The sequence below is a fragment of the Balaenoptera musculus genome, chromosome 1 (assembly GCF_009873245.2).
Source record: "Balaenoptera musculus isolate JJ_BM4_2016_0621 chromosome 1, mBalMus1.pri.v3, whole genome shotgun sequence".
Lineage (NCBI taxonomy): Eukaryota > Metazoa > Chordata > Mammalia > Artiodactyla > Balaenopteridae > Balaenoptera > Balaenoptera musculus.
This window is the reverse complement of record NC_045785.1, coordinates 156,384,776-156,403,972: the sequence shown is the minus strand read 5'-3', so window position 1 is coordinate 156,403,972 and position 19,197 is coordinate 156,384,776. Positions and strand designations below refer to the sequence as shown.

At 33.5% G+C, this 19,197-nt stretch overlaps 1 protein-coding gene across 11 annotated transcripts in view; it reads left to right on the top strand.

The window, feature by feature from the left end:
• The window catches only part of CEP170 (centrosomal protein 170), a 145,151-nt gene extending 127,853 nt beyond the window's left edge, over positions 1–17,298 (top strand). For 6 of the 11 annotated variants that reach the window (XM_036862940.1, XM_036862997.1, XM_036862978.1 and 3 more), the window contains 6 exons: positions 2,987–3,164; positions 5,165–5,335; positions 8,907–8,995; positions 12,846–12,939; positions 13,697–13,748; positions 15,344–17,298. In XM_036862940.1, the coding sequence (XP_036718835.1) occupies positions 2,987–3,164; positions 5,165–5,335; positions 8,907–8,995; positions 12,846–12,939; positions 13,697–13,748; positions 15,344–15,633 (874 nt within the window). In that variant the 3' untranslated portion in view covers positions 15,634–17,298. The remainder of the gene's footprint in view (positions 1–2,986; positions 3,165–5,164; positions 5,336–8,906; positions 8,996–12,845; positions 12,940–13,696; positions 13,749–15,343) is intronic. The other 5 variants (XM_036862987.1, XM_036862962.1, XM_036862945.1 and 2 more) reach the window with 3 other exon arrangements.
• The last annotated feature ends 1,899 nt before the right edge of the window (positions 17,299–19,197 follow it).

Genomic DNA, 19,197 nt, shown 5'->3' with positions numbered 1-19,197 from the left:
GTTTAATAGGACATGCATTTCACAAGGACTCTTATTTTCAATATTTTAAACTTCCAGTATACCCAAAGCATATTATTAATACATTTTCTCCTGTTTTTAACCCTTCAGTGAAAAATAACCTTTAATTGATTTAAATAAGAAAGGGGACATTACTGAGAGAGTTCACCTGAGAAAATCATAAACTTCATAAAGTATGTCCTCGTTACCCCACCTTTTTACAAATAATGCATATTCATTTCTACAAAATTTTTGAAATTGGATTATTTGTTCTGACACTAAGGTAGACAAAATTAGCACAGATGTTATAGAACTTAACCCTGAAACTATATTTCCTTCCTTAAGGACTGTTATCCTATCCATATTTTATAATAAAATAAAATTAAATGTGAAAATTATCCATTTTTCTAATTAGAAGGCTTGAGTTTTTATTGGTATTGCAAAGGAAGCAGATGGAAGCAAAACTCCAAATAAAAGGTCTGTTCATTTTAGAATTTCCTCCTTCAGCAGATTTATAGAGGTGGAGATTGAGAATAAGAACAGGGGTTATAAACTTGGAGATCAAAGAAAGAACACAGAATACAAGAGATATAAAGCACTACATTATTGTAGAATATTCTAATAAATGTAATCTAGAAGTATTACAGAATTAATTTGTAAACCTAGATTGAACAACCATATGAATAGATCCATACTCTCTGTTGAGTCATAAAACTGTTATTTCTGAAGATACTCATAACTTTGGCTTTTTTTTTTCTTGATAATTTTATATGTCTTTTAGAATTCCTAATACTGGTTTTAGTAGGTGTTAAGATTTTTAAGCAATGCAGATTTAAGTTAATGGTCTATATTATTGAGTCAGCTTTAAGATAGGAATTGCCATGCAAAGAAACAGCTGGTATATATGCAACATACTTGTAAATTAAAAGAAAGCTTTTTGGGTGCCTACTAACTGAACAGTATACGTGGTATATACATTAAGAGTTCATTGTAGTACAGCTTTTACTGTATAACATGTTGACATTGCTGTTGTTTGTGTTTTTTCTAATTAATTCATTACTGCTTTCTACAAATATCAGAAGCTTCATCGTACAAATGTCTGCATAAAAAACATTAAAAATAAAATAGATGGTTAGATAAGTAAAAGTTGTCTATTTCGTATCTCATTAAACTGAGTTATTCTGTTTCTCATCCTAGTTCATTTATTTTAGGAAATTAAAGAGTGGAATATTTTATCTAAGGAAACAGTTTACACCCATTCTCAAAAGAATTACATCAACAGTTAACAAGTTTTTAAAAATTATATGTGGAATGGTAATATGAGATATAGCGTGATGTATAGAAAGATCTGGTTACACCACTTACTGTTTGTGACCTTAACCGAAAAATAGTTGCATAACCTCTCCTGAGGCTGATTTTCCTCATCTACAAAACAAGATGATTAATACCTCTCTTACAAGGTGGTTGTAAGAATTAGAGTTGGTGAATATAAAGCTTCTTTATAATGGTTTTGATTATAATATAATGGTAAGTATTGGTTTTGATTATTTGAAAATATAATTCTAAGCTTCTGAAGCCGAGGACCCTGTCTGCTTATTCACCATTGCAGCCCTTAGGGCCTACCACAGTGGCCAGATCAGTAAATATTTATTGGTAAATAAAAAGGAATTGACCACAGATTGCTTCTGTTGGGCCATAAGCTTCAACATAGCTTTTCTTTTTAAATCTGTAGTTAAGTTTTTATGCAATTACTGCATTCCTTGAAAGTCTTTCAAGCTCACATTTTGCATAAGTTAAAAAACTGTTACATTGTGCTTTGGATTTTAGAGTTGGGAATCTTAAAACAGGTACTTTACAAATATTCTGTCATTCCAAAACCTTCCCTGTGGAAGTAGCCAAATAGAGATCATGTGCAGTGGATGCATAACTTAGAAAATGTTCAGTTATCACCAATAACAATTATTTAATTCTTCAATCCATGTAGCTAAAAATACAAATAAATGGCTTTATGGAAATAAGCTCTAAACCTGGAATCTGGCCCTGTCTTAGCTACTTTTAAGTTTTGTGGTCGTGAGCAAGCCAGTAATTTTCTCCGAAAATGTGTCTTTATTCATAATCAGATAAGTTCTACCTCACAAGCTCTACCTCTACCTTGTGACCCTCAAATGACATATTGTGTACTGTGAAGTATGGTATATGGTGTAAAATGCCATGCTGTGTCACAGTTCCTCACCTTGGTACTGTACACCCCTTGGGCCGTCTGGGGAAGCTTAGGGAGCTCTTCTCAGAAGAATGTTTCTGAATGCATAAACGTAAAATACTTAGAATGACAAAGAAATCCAATTATATTGAAATACAGTTATCAAAATATTTTTAAAGGTATATAGTAATATATGGTTCTCTGTTAACATACTAAATGGAATGTTATTGCTGTGGGTTTAATGAACTGCAGTAATTTTGAAATAGTGATGACTAAGTGTTTTGAGGTACTTGTAGCAACTGTAATGTGATTTTGCTGACAAAAATCAGCAGTATTGCTAATACCACTGTTGTTTATTGCTTGTATTTATAATTGAAAGAAATGCTAAGTTTCAGTTAGGAGAGTAGTAAAAATAAAGTTGTAATTGCTTTTCTCATTCAAGTTCATGGACTCCTTGAATTCTGTTCACCACCCCCAAGTTTAAGAACTCCTGTATAGTCATTAACATTAACAGTGTATTTTTAAAAGACATATCACTACTTCAGGTGTTTAACATGTATTTTTCAAAGTGACAACTTGTAGATGATGTGCAATTTAGTTTTATTAATTTTTGGAATTAAAGTTTAAGACTTTGAGTATCAAATAGTTAATAGCATGTCCAAAAAATCTTAAGTTTTGAGTACAAATCTTTAACTAAATATACAATTTATGTAACTGATCCTATCAAAATGATTGTTTCTAGACCTGTTATTTGAAAGTATTAAACTTCTGTTCTAAAATTATTGCCAGGATCAGCCAAGATCTTGCTCTCATTGCTCGGGAAATCAACGATGTAGCAGGAGAGATAGATTCAGTGACTTCATCAGGCACTGCCCCTAGTACCACAGTAAGCACTGCTGCCACCACCCCTGGCTCTGCCATAGACACTAGAGAAGAGGTAGGAGATCTTCATGGAGAAATGCATAAGGTTCTTTCTTTTCTTTATTTCTTTTGCTTTTAGCTTTTTGCTTAGTTTATTTTAGTTACGTCCACCCTTCCTGTTTGCATGAAGCTCTGCATTTTCCAACTTTGCTTTAACAAGTTTCTTTTATGTTTTTATAACAAAACTAGTAAAGGCTAACATTTTGTCTACTATTAGCATGAAGCTATAAAATTATTTAAAATAAGCACTTTGTAAAATATGAAAATAAACGGTATCTGAAAAGCAAACCCAAATTTGGTAAATGTATAAATAATAAATAGTTGTATAAAGTTTTTGTAAATTTTACATAGCTTCTTAACTAGGAGTTATCTCTAGTAGCAAAGAAAGAGAAAAATTCTACAGTTTTCACGACTTTAAATAATTCTGTTGATGAATATACACATGCATATGTATACACAAAGATTCTTCAAAAATTGAAATATACCTACACACACACTCAAATACGTGTATTCAGTTTTGAAACATTCTTGTGAACTCTGCAATGTAATTTAGCATATATAGACTATTGCCCTTCCAAAACCAGGGCCTCCTGCCCTCCCACTCCAGGGGGCACCATGTACATACATGGCTCCACAAGGTGCCTTTAACATATAATATAAAAATAATGTAGTCTGGCCATGTTGGCTCTCTTGATTTGGTGCAGAGATACAAACAAAAGATTGGCATTTTGAAAAATGAATTATAGTTTTATTAGGACAAAGCCACACTAATTTGTTTAATTATCATCTGGCAGTTTTATGCTACAACGTCAGAATTGAGTAGTCGGACAGAGGCTGTATGGCTGCAAAGCCTAAAATATTTATTATCTGGCCCTTTACAGAAAAAATTTGCCAGCCCGTAATATTGATGATTCATTCCACTCCCTTAATTTTATAAAATAATGTTCTCAATAGTAGCCAAAAATGGCTAGCCTTTTTGACAAATTTAATTCTGGTAAAACTGTACTACTAAAATTTTCTTCAGTTGCTTTTTGTCACATTTATAATCTTATTCTTTAATGGTCATTTTTTTGGTTGTTTTTTTTCCCCTTTATGTGTTGTCTAATTTGGTAAATGATGTTTCATCAACCTGTGTAGAGTTTTGTTACCACAGTGATCAATTGTAAATGTATATAAAAATCATTCTTATTGGTGAAGAACAAAAGAATCCTCTTGGTGGCAAGACATACACAATTCTTCTGGTACATTTTAAATGATGAAGATATTATTTTCACAGCTGTCTAACTAAATTTTACCTAACATGATTGTACATTCACTCAGACCCAGTAAAATTTTTCAAACATTTCATTGAGTAGACTTCCATTTTTTCCTTTTGGCTTTATTTCTTATTATTGTACTAGAGTTTATTCCTTCTTCAGTAAACCTGAGCTACTTTGTACTGTACGTGTATAATTTGCACTGTAGATGGCAGTATATCATTTGTACTGGAATATGTCATTTCTGTAACATAGCTAAAAGTTTATCTAAGACCAAAAAATACTTTGTGAATTAAAAAAACTTTTTTTCTTTTGTAAACTTAATTATAATTTGCAATTTATTTATCTGTGAAGAAATTTGGCACCTGGATTTGGGGAGAAAAAAAGGAAAAAACAAGATAGGAAACTAAAAGAAAAAGAAACATTATTTTACACGGGCAAGGCAATGTGAGTAAAATGAACTCCTTGTCCATCTACATGGCTCAGTTTTTTCTATTTACCATCTGTGTTTTCCATTTAGGGGAAACCTTATCCATGGAAGAATCAAATTTAACATAGTTACATATTTTGGATTTTGAAAATAAAATCAATGTAGATGAACATTTATTTTATAAAACAAACATCTTTGAAGTGCTTATAAAAAGAAAGTAATTGGTTTATTGAAGATATCATGTTTCTGTTACTACCTGAGAATGGAATAACTTCTGTCTAATTATAAAAACTATAATGGCAATATCTATATTTTTCCAAATTACTCTGTGCTCATAAGGATTTGCTTTTGTCCTATTAGTTAGTTGATCGTGTTTTTGATGAAAGCCTCAACTTCCGGAAGATCCCTCCATTAGTTCATTCTAAAACACCAGAAGGAAACAACTGTCGGTCTAGTGATCCAAGACCTCAACCAGCGGAGCCTCCTGATCACTTAACAATTACAAGGCGGAGAACCTGGAGCAGGGATGAAGTGAGTAAACCATAAACATTAACAAATGGCAGAGGAGGTATGCCCCATTGGTGGGAGAAAGATGAGAACTATTCAATATATAGGGCTGGGAAAAAAGTGCTTGTCCTTATGGGTAGAATGGAATTTCATCCTGACATCACATCAAGTACAAATAATTAACTCCAAATGAATTTAGTTCCTAAAGGGCAAAAGCAGAACTTTAAAATTTTTTAGTAAAATATAGGTAAATATCTTTCAACATTGCAGTAGGGAATGATTTCTTAGAAGACACAAAAAGTTTTGACTTTAATAAAAGATTGATAAATTTGAGTATGTTAGAGGACTATGTGAAACATACAGGCAACAAGGGATTAGTATACAGAATATATCAGAACTCCTACAATCAATTTAAAAAGGCAAAAACAGCCCAGTAGAAAAATCTGCAAATAACATGCACAGCATTTCACTGAAAATACCCAAGGCCTATGAAGAGATGTTCAACTTCATGAGTGTTCAGAGAAATACTTTTCCAAGACTGCAGTGAGATTATTTTATACTCATTCAATTGGCAACAAATAAAAGTCTTAAAATATTAAATGTTGGGGAAGATGTGGATACCTAAGATTTCTTATTGTTGCTAGTGAGGTTAAATTGGTCCAGTCACTTTGGCAAACAGTTTGACATTATTTCCTAAAGTTGAGCATAAACACAGCCCATTATCTAGTAGTTTTGCTGCTAGTGCATACCCTTTCCCATTGAGAGCAAAAGTCATGCAAAAGGATATTTATAATAGCAGTGTGGACAGTAACAAAACTTGGAAACAGTCTAAGTGTTTATATCTGAAGAAAATTGAATGTATTAACCGGTATGTGCAGAAATTGAACAATTTATGGAGTAATCAAAACAAGTGAACTACAGCAACATGCCACAATGTGGATGAATTTTAGCAATAGAACATTAAATGAAAAAAGTAATTCTCAAAAGATTGTCTATAGTGTGTTTTGTCACAAATTAATAAAATAAAAATATATACTTAGGACAGAAATAGATCTAACAAATTATATAAAAAGGAAAGCAAGGGAATGATAAATGGGATTCAGGACATTGTTTACCTTAGGCGGAGGGAGACAGGGAGCTGCGATGGAAAAAACCTAGAGGTAGATTATAGCAGTTAGCTGTTTCTTTATAACAAACCACAAAAATCTCAGTGGCATAAAGCAATAGGCATTTATTTATCACACACCTGTGGGTTAACTGGTGGTACTGCTCAGCTGGACAATTAAAAGTTGTAGGTTGAGTTCAGGTTTGCTCCATGTGTCTCTCGTTGCTAAGACCACATCTGTGGATCACTGGATATACGAAACTGGAGGTAAAAGTTAGTATATAAGAATATATATGTTTGCAGTAGTACAGAGTAGAAAAAAATCTACCTGATGGAGAAGCACTGTAGCTAGTTCCATAGCTGCAATTATAATATGCTAGATGTTTTTAGAACACACTTTCTTTGTCCTGATAGTTGATAAGTTGCTCTTGGTTTCAGGGAAAGGGCCCATTCTCTAATCTTATTCATACTTACTTGTCCTGAGGTCTAGGAAGATAAATTCCTCTAAATGTAATAAAACTATAGAAGTTTATATTTTTAAAGAGAATGGAAACATTTAGATTGATATCTCATAGTTGATAATCAGAAAAAATTTTAATACATTGTGATACTGAACTCTATGACGTAGAAAAGAGAGATATCCTTTCTATGTTATAATCTACCTTAGACTATCCTGCCCTTTCTCACTCCTTCCTAATTAACATGTCTTCTACTCTTATTTGGCCTTTTTTCTCAAGGCTCACAAAATACCATTATGCTTATTTAGCCTTTCATTGTCTTTATGTTGCCTTTCACACCCTAAGTTACCTTTTATCCCTCACTAAATTCAAATACTTATCATACTGAAGTTCTGGTTTTCCATGATACTTTCCTTATTAATGCCACCGCTCACTGAACTCCCTTTCATTAGAATTCGTAAAGCAGTGAATCACAATTAGTACTTATTTACATTGTTTTTATAAAAATATTTAATAATATTTCCTGTATGTTGTTGTTATCTCCCCTACCAGTGTTTAAAGCATCTTAACATCCAAGGCCATATCTTATTTTCTGGATTTTTTTTTTTACACAGTCTAGATATAGTTCTGACAATGTAAGGAACTGATTTTAGAACCCATATCTAGTCCCAAGTTCAGTCCTTTTTCTAGCATTCCACACTAGCTGTGCCTTTCATGGTTTAGCTCTTGGCAAACTACAGGATGCAGGCCAAATTCAGCCTACCACCTGGTTTTGTAAATAAAGTCTTATTATGACACAGCTGCTTTTGCTATAATGTAGCTGCTTTTGCTATAATGAGGTGCATAGTTGGGACAGAGACCATATGGCCCCAGTCTTCACTCTCTGGCCCTTTACAGAAGTTTGCTAACCCTTGGTTTTGCCCATAAAGTTCAACTGAGGTGGTAACAACCCCCATCATTAAAACTTATTATTTTGAGTAAATTTTTTAAAATTATCTTTCCCACTGTGGAGAACAAGGATTATAATCTTCTTGATCTCTGTGTGCATATTATTTGGTGAATATTTGCCTACTATTTAATACTAGGAGACATGCCTTGAGTTTGGCTCAAGTACTCAGTGTAGTTGAAGGTGATATATAACTGTTATCATTTTGAATTTAATTCCACCAAAGGGATATCCTAAAACTAGAGCATTATGGGAGGGTTATTAACCAAGGGACTAAATTAATGAAATAAACATCGATTAACAGAATCTTACATGGGAATAAAGTCTCCAAATTCAATCACTGATTGAATGATTTTTTGACTGCACATTATTTGTCCAGCACTGTTTTGATGCCCTCACAACTGAGTGCAGAAGGCAGCCAAGTAAGCAGATAATTACAATTCACTGGGATAAGTGTAAGAAGGGAAATATAGGATGTGATACTGTGGGAACCCGTAGGAAAGGCACTTGAGAAAATTCAGAGAAGGGGTCTTAGAGATATTGCCATGGAATTTACGTCCTGAAGGATGGGAGAGGTGTTGGACACTCAAAAACTGGGTCCAGTTGAGAGGGCTAGGGGATGATGAGAGATGACAATGGACATACTTCATGGAGGGAATTGAGGAATAGAAAATCAATACAACACAGTCCCTATACACAAGACTCTGGCTAGCGAAGGGGTCAGACACTGAAAGATAATAAATTACTTATATTTTCCCATTTATGATCATTTGAATTGGAAGCATGAGGGACAGGATCATGGTAGTAATTGAAGATTAGATAATATGGATTGTTTTTTGAAAGTTATATGATGAAAATAATATGGAAACTTGACAAGTTATTTAACAAAAAAGAACTCCTTTGTTAATATTTACTTTTCTTTCTCAATTTAGTTACACATTACTCTAATTAGATTCATTGATCTTTATTAAAATTAGCATAAATATTAAATGCCCCTAAATGTAGTGAGTTGTGACTAGTATTCTTGGTGGTTATCCAATAGAGCAGTACTATTTTAATGTCTGTTCTTTTCTTTTCATGTTTCAGGTCATGGGAGATAATCTGCTGCTGTCATCTGTCTTTCAGTTTTCTAGGAAGATAAGACAGTCCATAGATAAGACAGCTGGAAAGATCAGGTATTGTTGTATTACTCAAACATCCTTCATCCTTGCTTCTGTTACCATTTGTTCCACTTTCTGCAAGCCTGCTACCACAGCTTCTGGGAACTCGTGAAGTCAATGGTACTGAACCTTACTGCTGCCACTAGCATGTTCTTTCCTTTTTAGATATTATAGCTATATGCTAGACAGCACAAAGGGAACAAAAAGAGAGCAGATGTCCCAAATAATCAGCCCCTTGGTAACTGAGAGCTAACAGCTGTAATCACTTAGATTAATTTTATTAATAATCAGAAAAATTTGCTCTTCCACAAAATAATAGTAAGTATTTGAAATTAACAGAATTTTAGGGCATCTTTTATGAGACCTCAAACTTTAGTCTAGTTACAGCTTCCTCATCAGTAAAAAGAACAAAATGAGTACTCTTGTTAGACTCAGAAAATTTATGTTAAAAGGCCGTAGATAGTCAAAAACTAGATTTTCTAATGCCTTTGCTATTTATTTATGTTGAATTACAATAATTTTTTCAGTGTCTGACCCCTTCGCTAGCCAGAGTCTTGTGTATAGGGACTGTGTTGTATTGAATTTCTATTCCTCAATTCCCTCCATGAAGTATGTCCATTGTCATCTCTCATCATCCCCTAGCCCTCTCAACTGGACCCAGTTTTTGAGTGTCCAACACCTCTCCCATCCTTCAGGACGTAAATTCCATGGCAATATCTCTAAGACCCCTTCTCTGAATTTTCTCAAGTGCCTTTCCTACGGGTTCCCACAGTATCACATCCTATATTTCCCTTCTTACACTTATCCCAGTGAATTGTAATTATCTGCTTACTTGGCTGCCTTCTGCACTCAGTTGTGAGGGCATCAAAACAGTGCTGGACAAATAATGTGCAGTCAAAAAATCATTCAATCAGTGATTGAATTTGGAGACTTTATTCCCATATAAGATTCTGTTAATCGATGTTTATTTCATTAATTTAGTCCCTTGGTTAATAACCCTCCCATAATGCTCTAGTTTTAGGATATCCCTTTGGTGGAATTAAATTCAAAATGATAACAGTTATATATCACCTTCAACTACACTGAGTACTTGAGCCAAACTCAAGGCATGTCTCCTAGTATTAAATAGTAGGCATATGATTGGGCCCTAAAGGTTTGTTAATTCATGTGTAATAAGTAATTGACTAAGCTGACTTTTTTTTTCCTACAAATTTCAGTTGGGCTTTATGCCAGGGAAGGGAGAGCTTCATTTGTCTCTGGGCACATGCTTGATTATTAAATCATAGGAGGATGGTTTGTCATGTTAAGGAGAGCTCTCTTACTTGTGACAGAAGATGGGATCGGCAAACTTGGGAGTGATGTAGTCATTAAAGGAACACATACACAATACTCCACCTAAGATGATGTTAGAGCACTAATGACTTAATCACTGAGTACGATTAAAATAAAAATATTGCACTCATTTATAAGCCCAATCAGAAATTAGAAAATGGTATTATTTATAAAGAGCCTGCAACTAATGTAATTTCTCTAAATCAGTTATAAACCTGAAAATGTGCACATTTTTAATTTAGAAAGATCCAGTGAAAATATATTGTTATTATACCTTTTACTTCTTTGTAACATGATTTTAATAATAAAAATATGTTTTAAATAATAAAATAAATTTTAAAAATAAAAAGGGGTGGGGGCTTCCCTGGTGGCGCAGTGGTTGAGAATCTGCCTGCCAATGCAGGGGACACGGGTTCGAGCCCTGGTCTGGGAAGATCCCACATGCCACGGAGCGACTAAGCCCGTGAGCCACAACTACTGAGCCTGCGCGTCTGGAGCCTGTGCTCCGCAACGGGAGAGGCCGCGACGGTGAGAGGCCCGTGCACCGCGATGAAGAGTGGCCCCCGCTCGCCACAACTGGAGAAAGCCCTCGCACAGAAACGAAGACCCAACACAGCCAAAAATAAATATAAATAAATAAATTAATTTAAAAAAAAAAAGATTAAAAGCCTAAAAATGAACTAAGTTTTTAAAAAAATAAAAAATAAAAAAAATAAAAAATAAAAATAAAAAGGGGTGATTGGACTTAGATGGATTAGAAGTTGTGAATAGTAAAATACAGATGGTAAAGCAAAATAATGAAATTAAGACAAATCACATGTAGGTAGCAAAGACAGCTGCCTGCTCAAATAAATGAGCTAGAATGTAAGTTCCGTGAGAGTAGGGGTCTTTGTCTAAACATACAGTGACTAGAATGTACAATATTTGTTACTATTTGTTGATGAATGATTATTAAATTATTACTCTCTAGGAAATTAAGCTTCTTTAAAACTCATAGCTGTATGTGAAAATTGATAAGGGTAAACTTATCAATAAAGACATATTGTCTTTAAGTTTTTTATCCCTTCAGTGGCTTAGAACTCTGGGGACATTTGTGTGTGTGTGTGAGTTAGGAACCTCAGGTGACAATTCTAAGACATTTTCAGCAAAGGTGAAATATGTATGGTTCAACAATTTGAAAAAGCACAAGCATTATACTCAGTAACCACCTTCTGGCAAAATTCACTGAATTTTCAGTGCGGCTAAGCACAGACTTTTTATACTGTATGAGTCCATTGTAATTCTAAGCTGGTCCATGAAATAGTCATTGTTTTCTTACTTTCACCAATCCTAATGCTGTAAGGACTCTTTTATAGAGCACATAATAATTTCTTATGCCTTAATATCATAGTCATTAGGATAACAGCTCTTAGATAGCTGGCAAGGATGTTTAGTCTTTTGGGTATAGAAATTTTAACAGTAGATCAGAAGAATATTCTTATATAGGATTCTGGAACCATTGTTGCCTTTTTAAGTATGGTTATTTGTAATTGTTGATGTTCCAGACTTGATTAGATGTTTATGAATTTCATGTTTTTAAATAAGTTGAACCTAGCATATTGAACTTTGAAGAAATACAAATAAAAATGTAATTTAGTTTACTACTTAAATACTGATCAGCTTCTAATAGTAATACTTTACTTTCTGGTACAGTGTTGGTTTTTATATAAGGCAGTTAAACTAGATTTCCAAGCCCAATGACGAAATTCAAATAGAAACTAAAAAGGTACCTAGTATTTACAGCTCTCTAAAGCTGCCGAATCATGTCTTCTAGACTGAAGAGAGAAGTATACCACATTTGAAAGACAAGTCAAAATTTTGTGGTACTTTATTTTATAAGTTAAGATACTTGAAATTAATTTTGAACATAAGGATCTTTATTAGCAATTGTTTTTGTCAAAAGGATAGTGTCTTAACTCTTAATAGGTTATTATGTACAAATATACTAACAGGAATTAGGATTTTTAAAGAAAAGCAGCATAAGTACTCTAGTTTTCAACCTTTGAAATAATGTACACGCTTTGCTCAATCAATATGAAGCCTTTTCCTATGTAAAGAGGTCTTAACAGACACAGTTGTTTATACCTAATTCAACCTATTTTCATCTTATATTTGTACTGCATATGTTCTCTGTGAATGAAGTTGTGTTTTATAAAAGGTGGTTATATGGTTAATTACAAGTATTAGATAAAATTTTGGGGTTATTCATCTACATTTGTTTTATATTTGGTTTTCAGTAAAGAATGAGATAAGTACTAAAGGGTTTATGTGTGTATTCATAACCAGTCAGTTACTTTATTAGTACAAATCTCTCACATAAATGAGTTTATTGGTAATGTTGGCTCAGTATTTAATTCACAGTTCGTGTTGACACTTAGTGTTTTTTTTTAATTCTTGTGTAGCTTTGAAAAGATACGTTGTTTTTGTATTATCATTAAAAATGTGATAAGTTTTTAAAATATGAAAAGTAAAATGCTTATTTTTTTATTTATAGAATATTATTTAAAGACAAAGATCGGAATTGGGATGAAATAGAAAGCAAGTTAAGAGCTGAAAGTGAAGTCCCTATTGTGAAAACCTCAAGCATGGTGTGATCATTTTTCTTGAATATTAAGACATTTTTTTAAAGTAAGGTTTTGTTTTCAGGGAATGATATGCTTATTTTTAAACTGTTGATTTACATTTATAAAAGAAGATGTAAGTGCACAAATTTGGGAAATTTTATGCCTTCAATTGTCTCTCACAGGGATTTAAAATGTTGACTGCTTCCAAGTTGCAGAGGGTATGGAGGAACCTTTTATGTTTCTCACTATTATACACTCTTGTTCTTGTAATAATTATATGTTATAAATAAGCAATTTTGAAATAGGAGCCAAACTCAAATATAAGTTGACATGAGTCATTTCTATTTACTTAATAGATTGCTTGTCTCCTCCTCAAGAATTCGTACAGATTTTTATTGTTCAGGAAGTCATCCTAAAACCGAGGTTGCAGTTTATACATTTTCCAAAGAAAATCCTTAAGCACCTTTACAAAGTTGTTGCAAGATTGATCAATACAAGTTTTTCAGAATCTTTGCTTATTATTATTATTATTATCTTGAACTTTTCATCTTCTGTCATTATCTCATTGAAAAAAAATCTGTTTCAACGTTAAAGATTTTAAAATTTGAATCTTGTTTACTGGATATCATGAATTATTTCATATCCTGTTGCTACAGATGTGGTGCCATGTCAATAATATTAAGGATTCCAAATAAGATTAGTGTGAGGTTCATGGCTTATCAAATCAAATAAAAATGTTTTAATTAAAGTAAGCTAATTTTTGTCATTGCTTTCCCTACAGGAGATTTCTTCTATCTTACAGGAGCTAAAAAGAGTTGAAAAGCAGCTACAAGGTAAATTTACTACTGATTAAGTGTAAAGAGCTAACAGTTTGGGACAAGTACATTCTAAGTGGTATTTCTAAAATATTATTAAGTATTAGAACACTGTTTGATTAAGTGTAATGATGTATGGATAAAGATATAACGTTCTGCATATTCAAATTACTCATAAAAAGAAAGTATTAAAACCAGTATAAATAATTAAAAATATAATAAAGTTAAATTCTAGGCACATAGGCTAGAAGTTATAATTCATAGTATTATATACAGTATCTATTATTTATATATAAATAATAGTATATGAAAAATATATAAAATATTAAAATGTGTATATGCAGCTGAAAATGCTTATTGACAGCATTGTTTACTTGATTTGATAATTCTTAAATTATATATATGGTATAACCCAAATGAACTTATGTTATAAATAATAATCATTTGGATAAACCACAAGAAATGAGTGCATATTGGACACAGGGACCAGAAGGAGGAGGTAGAGAAGAAAAAAAAAAAGAGACTGTTGGCCTCCTAAACTTCAACAGGGACATTGTTTTTGGTGTATGTCAGATCTTTAATTATGCATTTATGCCTATGTGTGTCTTGACCTGGAAGTCCCCAGTGGTACAACAAGCAGATTCCAGAGTCAGTTGCTAATTCTACTGTCTTTGTTGATTGAATTATCAGAGGCGTGATATGTTGGTCCTACTAAGTGATTCTTAACCTTTTTTTCAGCCTCAGCACACCTAAGGGTTATAATATAACCCCCATGAGGCAAAGTGGCTTGTTTACATGATTATTAGCTGGGAGGAGGGCGTATGCTTTTAAAAGGACCTCTTAAATAATTCTTGTATCTATGGTGCTTCTTTCTCCCAACTCCCCACTCTACCCAATGCCAAGTTGAAAATCACTGTCCAAAATTTTCCCTTGTCCACGCAAGGATCTTTTGGATTGAAAGCTGGTTTTTATCTGGCCCTTCCCATGAGGTAGCAGGGTCTATTTGGCCTGCTGGGGCTGCCACGGGATATTAGTATCTGGGCTATGAGGGGAACTTTATGGCCCAGTGGTAACATATATACTTGTACATGGCTAATACCCTAGCACTCTCACCAGGATGAATGACAACATGCTGTGGTAGCATTCAGAGTGTGCTGATATTACTTTGGCCTCCTCAACTTTCAGGTTACTCTGAACAGCGTTTTAGCAACCAATCTCCAATTATCTGAGTAATAAATAAGGCCAGGAGTGTTTCTTTAAATCATAACCAATATTTTCATCATCTTCTTATAATGATTAAAGCATATTTCAAAAAGATCTTTCCTGAATTCCGTATCTCCAAATCCTAGTCTTCCAGCAGGCTCAGATGCCCATAAGTAGCGTACTCAAGGGACCATAGAAAACTTTTAGGTTTTTATAATCTACAATATAGATCAGCCCCAGAATTCCTGAAAGTGGGGTTTTAAATATAGAATTGAAAGGATTAGCCAAATTTAAGCTCATATAAGCGTCAGTAATTGAAATATTATCCAAGTCATAAGCAATATTCATATCCAGGTTTAACTGTATCTGCAATTATATCTTTTTCCCTCTATTCCTTTTTTTTCTTTCAGCAATCAATGCTATGATTGACCCAGATGGAACTCTGGAAGCTCTGAACAACATGGGATTTTCCAGTGCTATCTTGCCATCTCCATCAAAACAGAAGTCCAGTCCTGTGAATAACCACAGCAGCCCGGGTCAGACACCGACACTTTGCCAACCAGAAGCTAGGGTTCTTCATCCTGCTGCTGTTTCAGTCTCAGCTGAATTTGAGAATGCCGAATCTGAGGCTGATTTCAGTATACATTTCAATAGGTTCAACCCTGATGGGGAAGAGGAAGATGTTACAGTACATGAATGACTTTCTCTTGCTTGTTAAAAATAATTACCTGTGGAATGACTAGGAATATTGGAAGCAGCATAGTGTTGACTTATACAAAATAAGAGAGCTTGGTCAACTACAATCTTGTTATCTCTGTCTTCTTAATTTTATTTATTTATTTTTTATCTATAATGTGGAGTCATAGTAATCCTTTCAAACCATATAGATAACCATTTGATGCACATAGAGGAAAAATCAGATTGTGACAGTTTCACATTTTGTGGTTTTATGATTTTCAAATTGAATTAGATACTTGCATTCTTTCCCTTCATAGATCTTTGTTTTTTTTCTTTAAGCCATGCTGTGACCTACAAGCAAACTAAATACCCAACATTTCTGACCCCCATGTATCCTGTGCCAAGCTGCTCCCTGAAATGGACTTCCTCTTCATCTGTACAGATTTGTTAAACACTTATATTTGCTTCTTAAATAATAGGATTTATATTAGTATTCATTACCATTGGATACAATGACATATTACTCTCCACAGTCAAACTGACCTTTCAAAACAGTCCTTCTTGTGTTCTAAAATTTTCCAACATATATGTGATTTATATAACTTTGTTGCTGCGTAAATTTTCTTGGGGTTTATGGAGATGAACTATTATGTTTGCACTAAGATTTGCTGGGAGTGGTAGGTGGGCATATCTATATGTCAGTAAGGACTAACCATCTTTTTTTTTTTTTTTTGTATATAGGATATGGATAACTGTATTTGTTTTAACCCCACAGTGTTTTACTCCACTTTCAAAAAGATGAATTTGGCACTTTTTACCATTTTTTTTTAATGAAAGTAAGATTTTGTCTCATTTTAGGGCAAATAACTAGAAGGATTAAACTAGACAGATAGTTTGGGTGGAGTATATTTTTAAAACTAAGAACATGTATATTGGTCCTGTGTTACCAAGTTTATATGTGACAGTTGAAAAAATTTTTCCCTTGAAATGATCATGAAGTTAAAATTTTTGGCATTAGGAAACTTGGAGAACCAGTAGTCATAAGATTAGTGGATAGTTTCACTCCCAAGCAATGAGTTGCTTCTGTGTGTTTCCCTGTAGGACCCAGTAGTAAATCCTGTCTCAGTCATGTACATTTATAAGGACCCTGCAAGGCGACAACGACCAAGGCTTTGGGCCTGTGCTAACTAAACAGGAAGCTTATGAAAAGTATCTTCTATAAACTTGTTTTTTCTCCTTCCAGTAAGTTCACATTTGGATAAGTTTAAAAAGAAAGTAATTGTCTTTATGTTTCCAGAACACTATAATTTGGGTGTATCTTATTAATTCAGTTAAATATTATTAGTAGACCTTGACCCCATCAGTCTATAAAGGTTAAAACTGCAACTTTTGCAACTTTTATGAAATACTCTAATATTTCAGCAATAATCCTGTGCTACATTTGTTTTAAGAAAGTAGCTCTGTTCACTTCAAAACTTTACAGGATTTTTTAAAATCCTGTACTGTTGGGCCAGTTAAAGATGCAAAAAAACTGTTTTGTAGAGATGTAAAAACAAAAGTCTGTTGTATAATGGATCTCATATTTTTCTTTAAGTTAAAAAAAAAATAGGGTAAATGGACTGTTCTCCTTGTAAACCTAAATTCCCAATTCTGTCTAATAAAGGAAGACTGAAAAAATGATTTTAAAGAGCATGAATGGAAAGATACAATTGCTTTGAAGAAATAAGTGAAACATTAAAACAGGGTCAATCCATTTGAAGAAAAAGTATGACAAAGTAATCACCATTGTTTCCTCTTTGTTTAATGTTTGGGTACTGATTATATCAACATGGAAGTAGAAGGTAAGGAGTTGTTTAGGAAAATATTAGCATCTATTCTACTTACATTATCATTTAAGTGTTTACACAGTTTTGTTCAATTACAAACATTTGGCCTTTTACTATGTTATTTTTATTTTGTATGAATACATTATTCTCCTTATTTATTTTTGTTACCTTTATTACTTATGTTATTTTGTTATGCATTTACAACTCCATTTTTAAATAAAGTGTTTCTGGAACTTTATGCAGTTGATTGTACATTTTATTTCTTCTACCATCTGGATTGCTAATGCTTCATCAATTTATATAATAATTGTATATCATTTTCCAAGGTTTAGCAAAAGAAGAAATTCTTCAGTTTTAATTAATATGTGGTAACTGTAAAACTTCATACTATTTTGGACTAAAGAAGAAAATATTTTCTTAGCAAATTATAGCAAATATAATTCTCTTACCTTAATACTCTAATGTAATAGGTACATGCACAGCCTTTATTTTTAGCTGGCCTGGAGTCATCAGAAAGCTTTATGACAGTGATATATTTGGGGAACAAAGAAGAATTTAAAATACATCTTAAATTTAAGAACTATCCATTTGGACTCATTTTCTTTCATTGTATCATTCGTACCCAAGAGTCTTGAATATTTCCCTGTTAACAATAACAATAATGTTATTATTCAGCATTCTATTTCTCGGCCTGACCTTTTTAGGCTTTCCATAATGTGGCTCTTTTTTTATGTCAGTGTACACCTGATACAGACTCTCCACCATGAGTTCCTGACAGTCTGGAGCTTCTTCACCGCTCTGTGTACTGCTTCTTCCTCCCCTTCCTTCCTGCTTATGCACATTCCTTCCATTCTTCAGAGTCCCACCGACCTCTTCATAAAGCTTCCCTCACTTGACTGGGCCACAGCAAAGGGCTGTGCCACATACTTACATTTTCCCCTTCCCTTCCCGCCCTATATATACATGTGTTTCTTCCTTCTAAATTAATAATCTCTATTTCCTGGGTATACTGTATTTTAAAATGTCTGTGCTGTTTTGCTTCCTTCATCTGTCTTTGGTTTTGCTTGCCGTATATGTCTCTGCCTGACAGGATCGTAACTTTTGAAAGGAAACTAGACTTAGAAGCTTAGGCTCCAGACCCATTCCTCACTACCTAAAAATGTGTTTCTGTATCTTCTGATCTGCAGAATGAAAGCATCTTGATATCCAAGTCCCTTCTAATCCAAGTGGTCTATGACTGTGAAATGGTTCTCCTTCCTGTTTTTCTTCAGAAAACCTTCTCTGATTCCTTGCCCTACAGAATCTTCTCTTCATTGTGTTCTCATAACCCCTTGTTATAGCCCAGATCATATTTATTCAACAACTGTGTACTAAGTGCCTAACACATACATAGGCACTGAGGTTACTGTAGGTGAACAGAAGTAAATGATTGCCTTCACAGACCTTATATTCTAGAATAGGGAAACATGATAGAAACTAAAAATTAGTTAACTAAGTTGATGATGTCAGATGGAGGATCACATTCGCCCTTACCTCCCAGCGGATTGTTTACATAGCTCTCTCCCAATAGACAGTTTTCTTGAAAGTAAGTGCATACTGCTCAACAAATGATTCAATTAAATACTTTTTATTCAGGTTTCTGGGAACATTTTGTGGTCTGACTTCCAACCTCCCCTTTCCCCTTGGTTCCCCTGTTTGGTGTAGTTAGGCCCATAGTCTCTCTCTCTCTCTCTCTCTTTTTTTTAAATTTTTATTGGAGC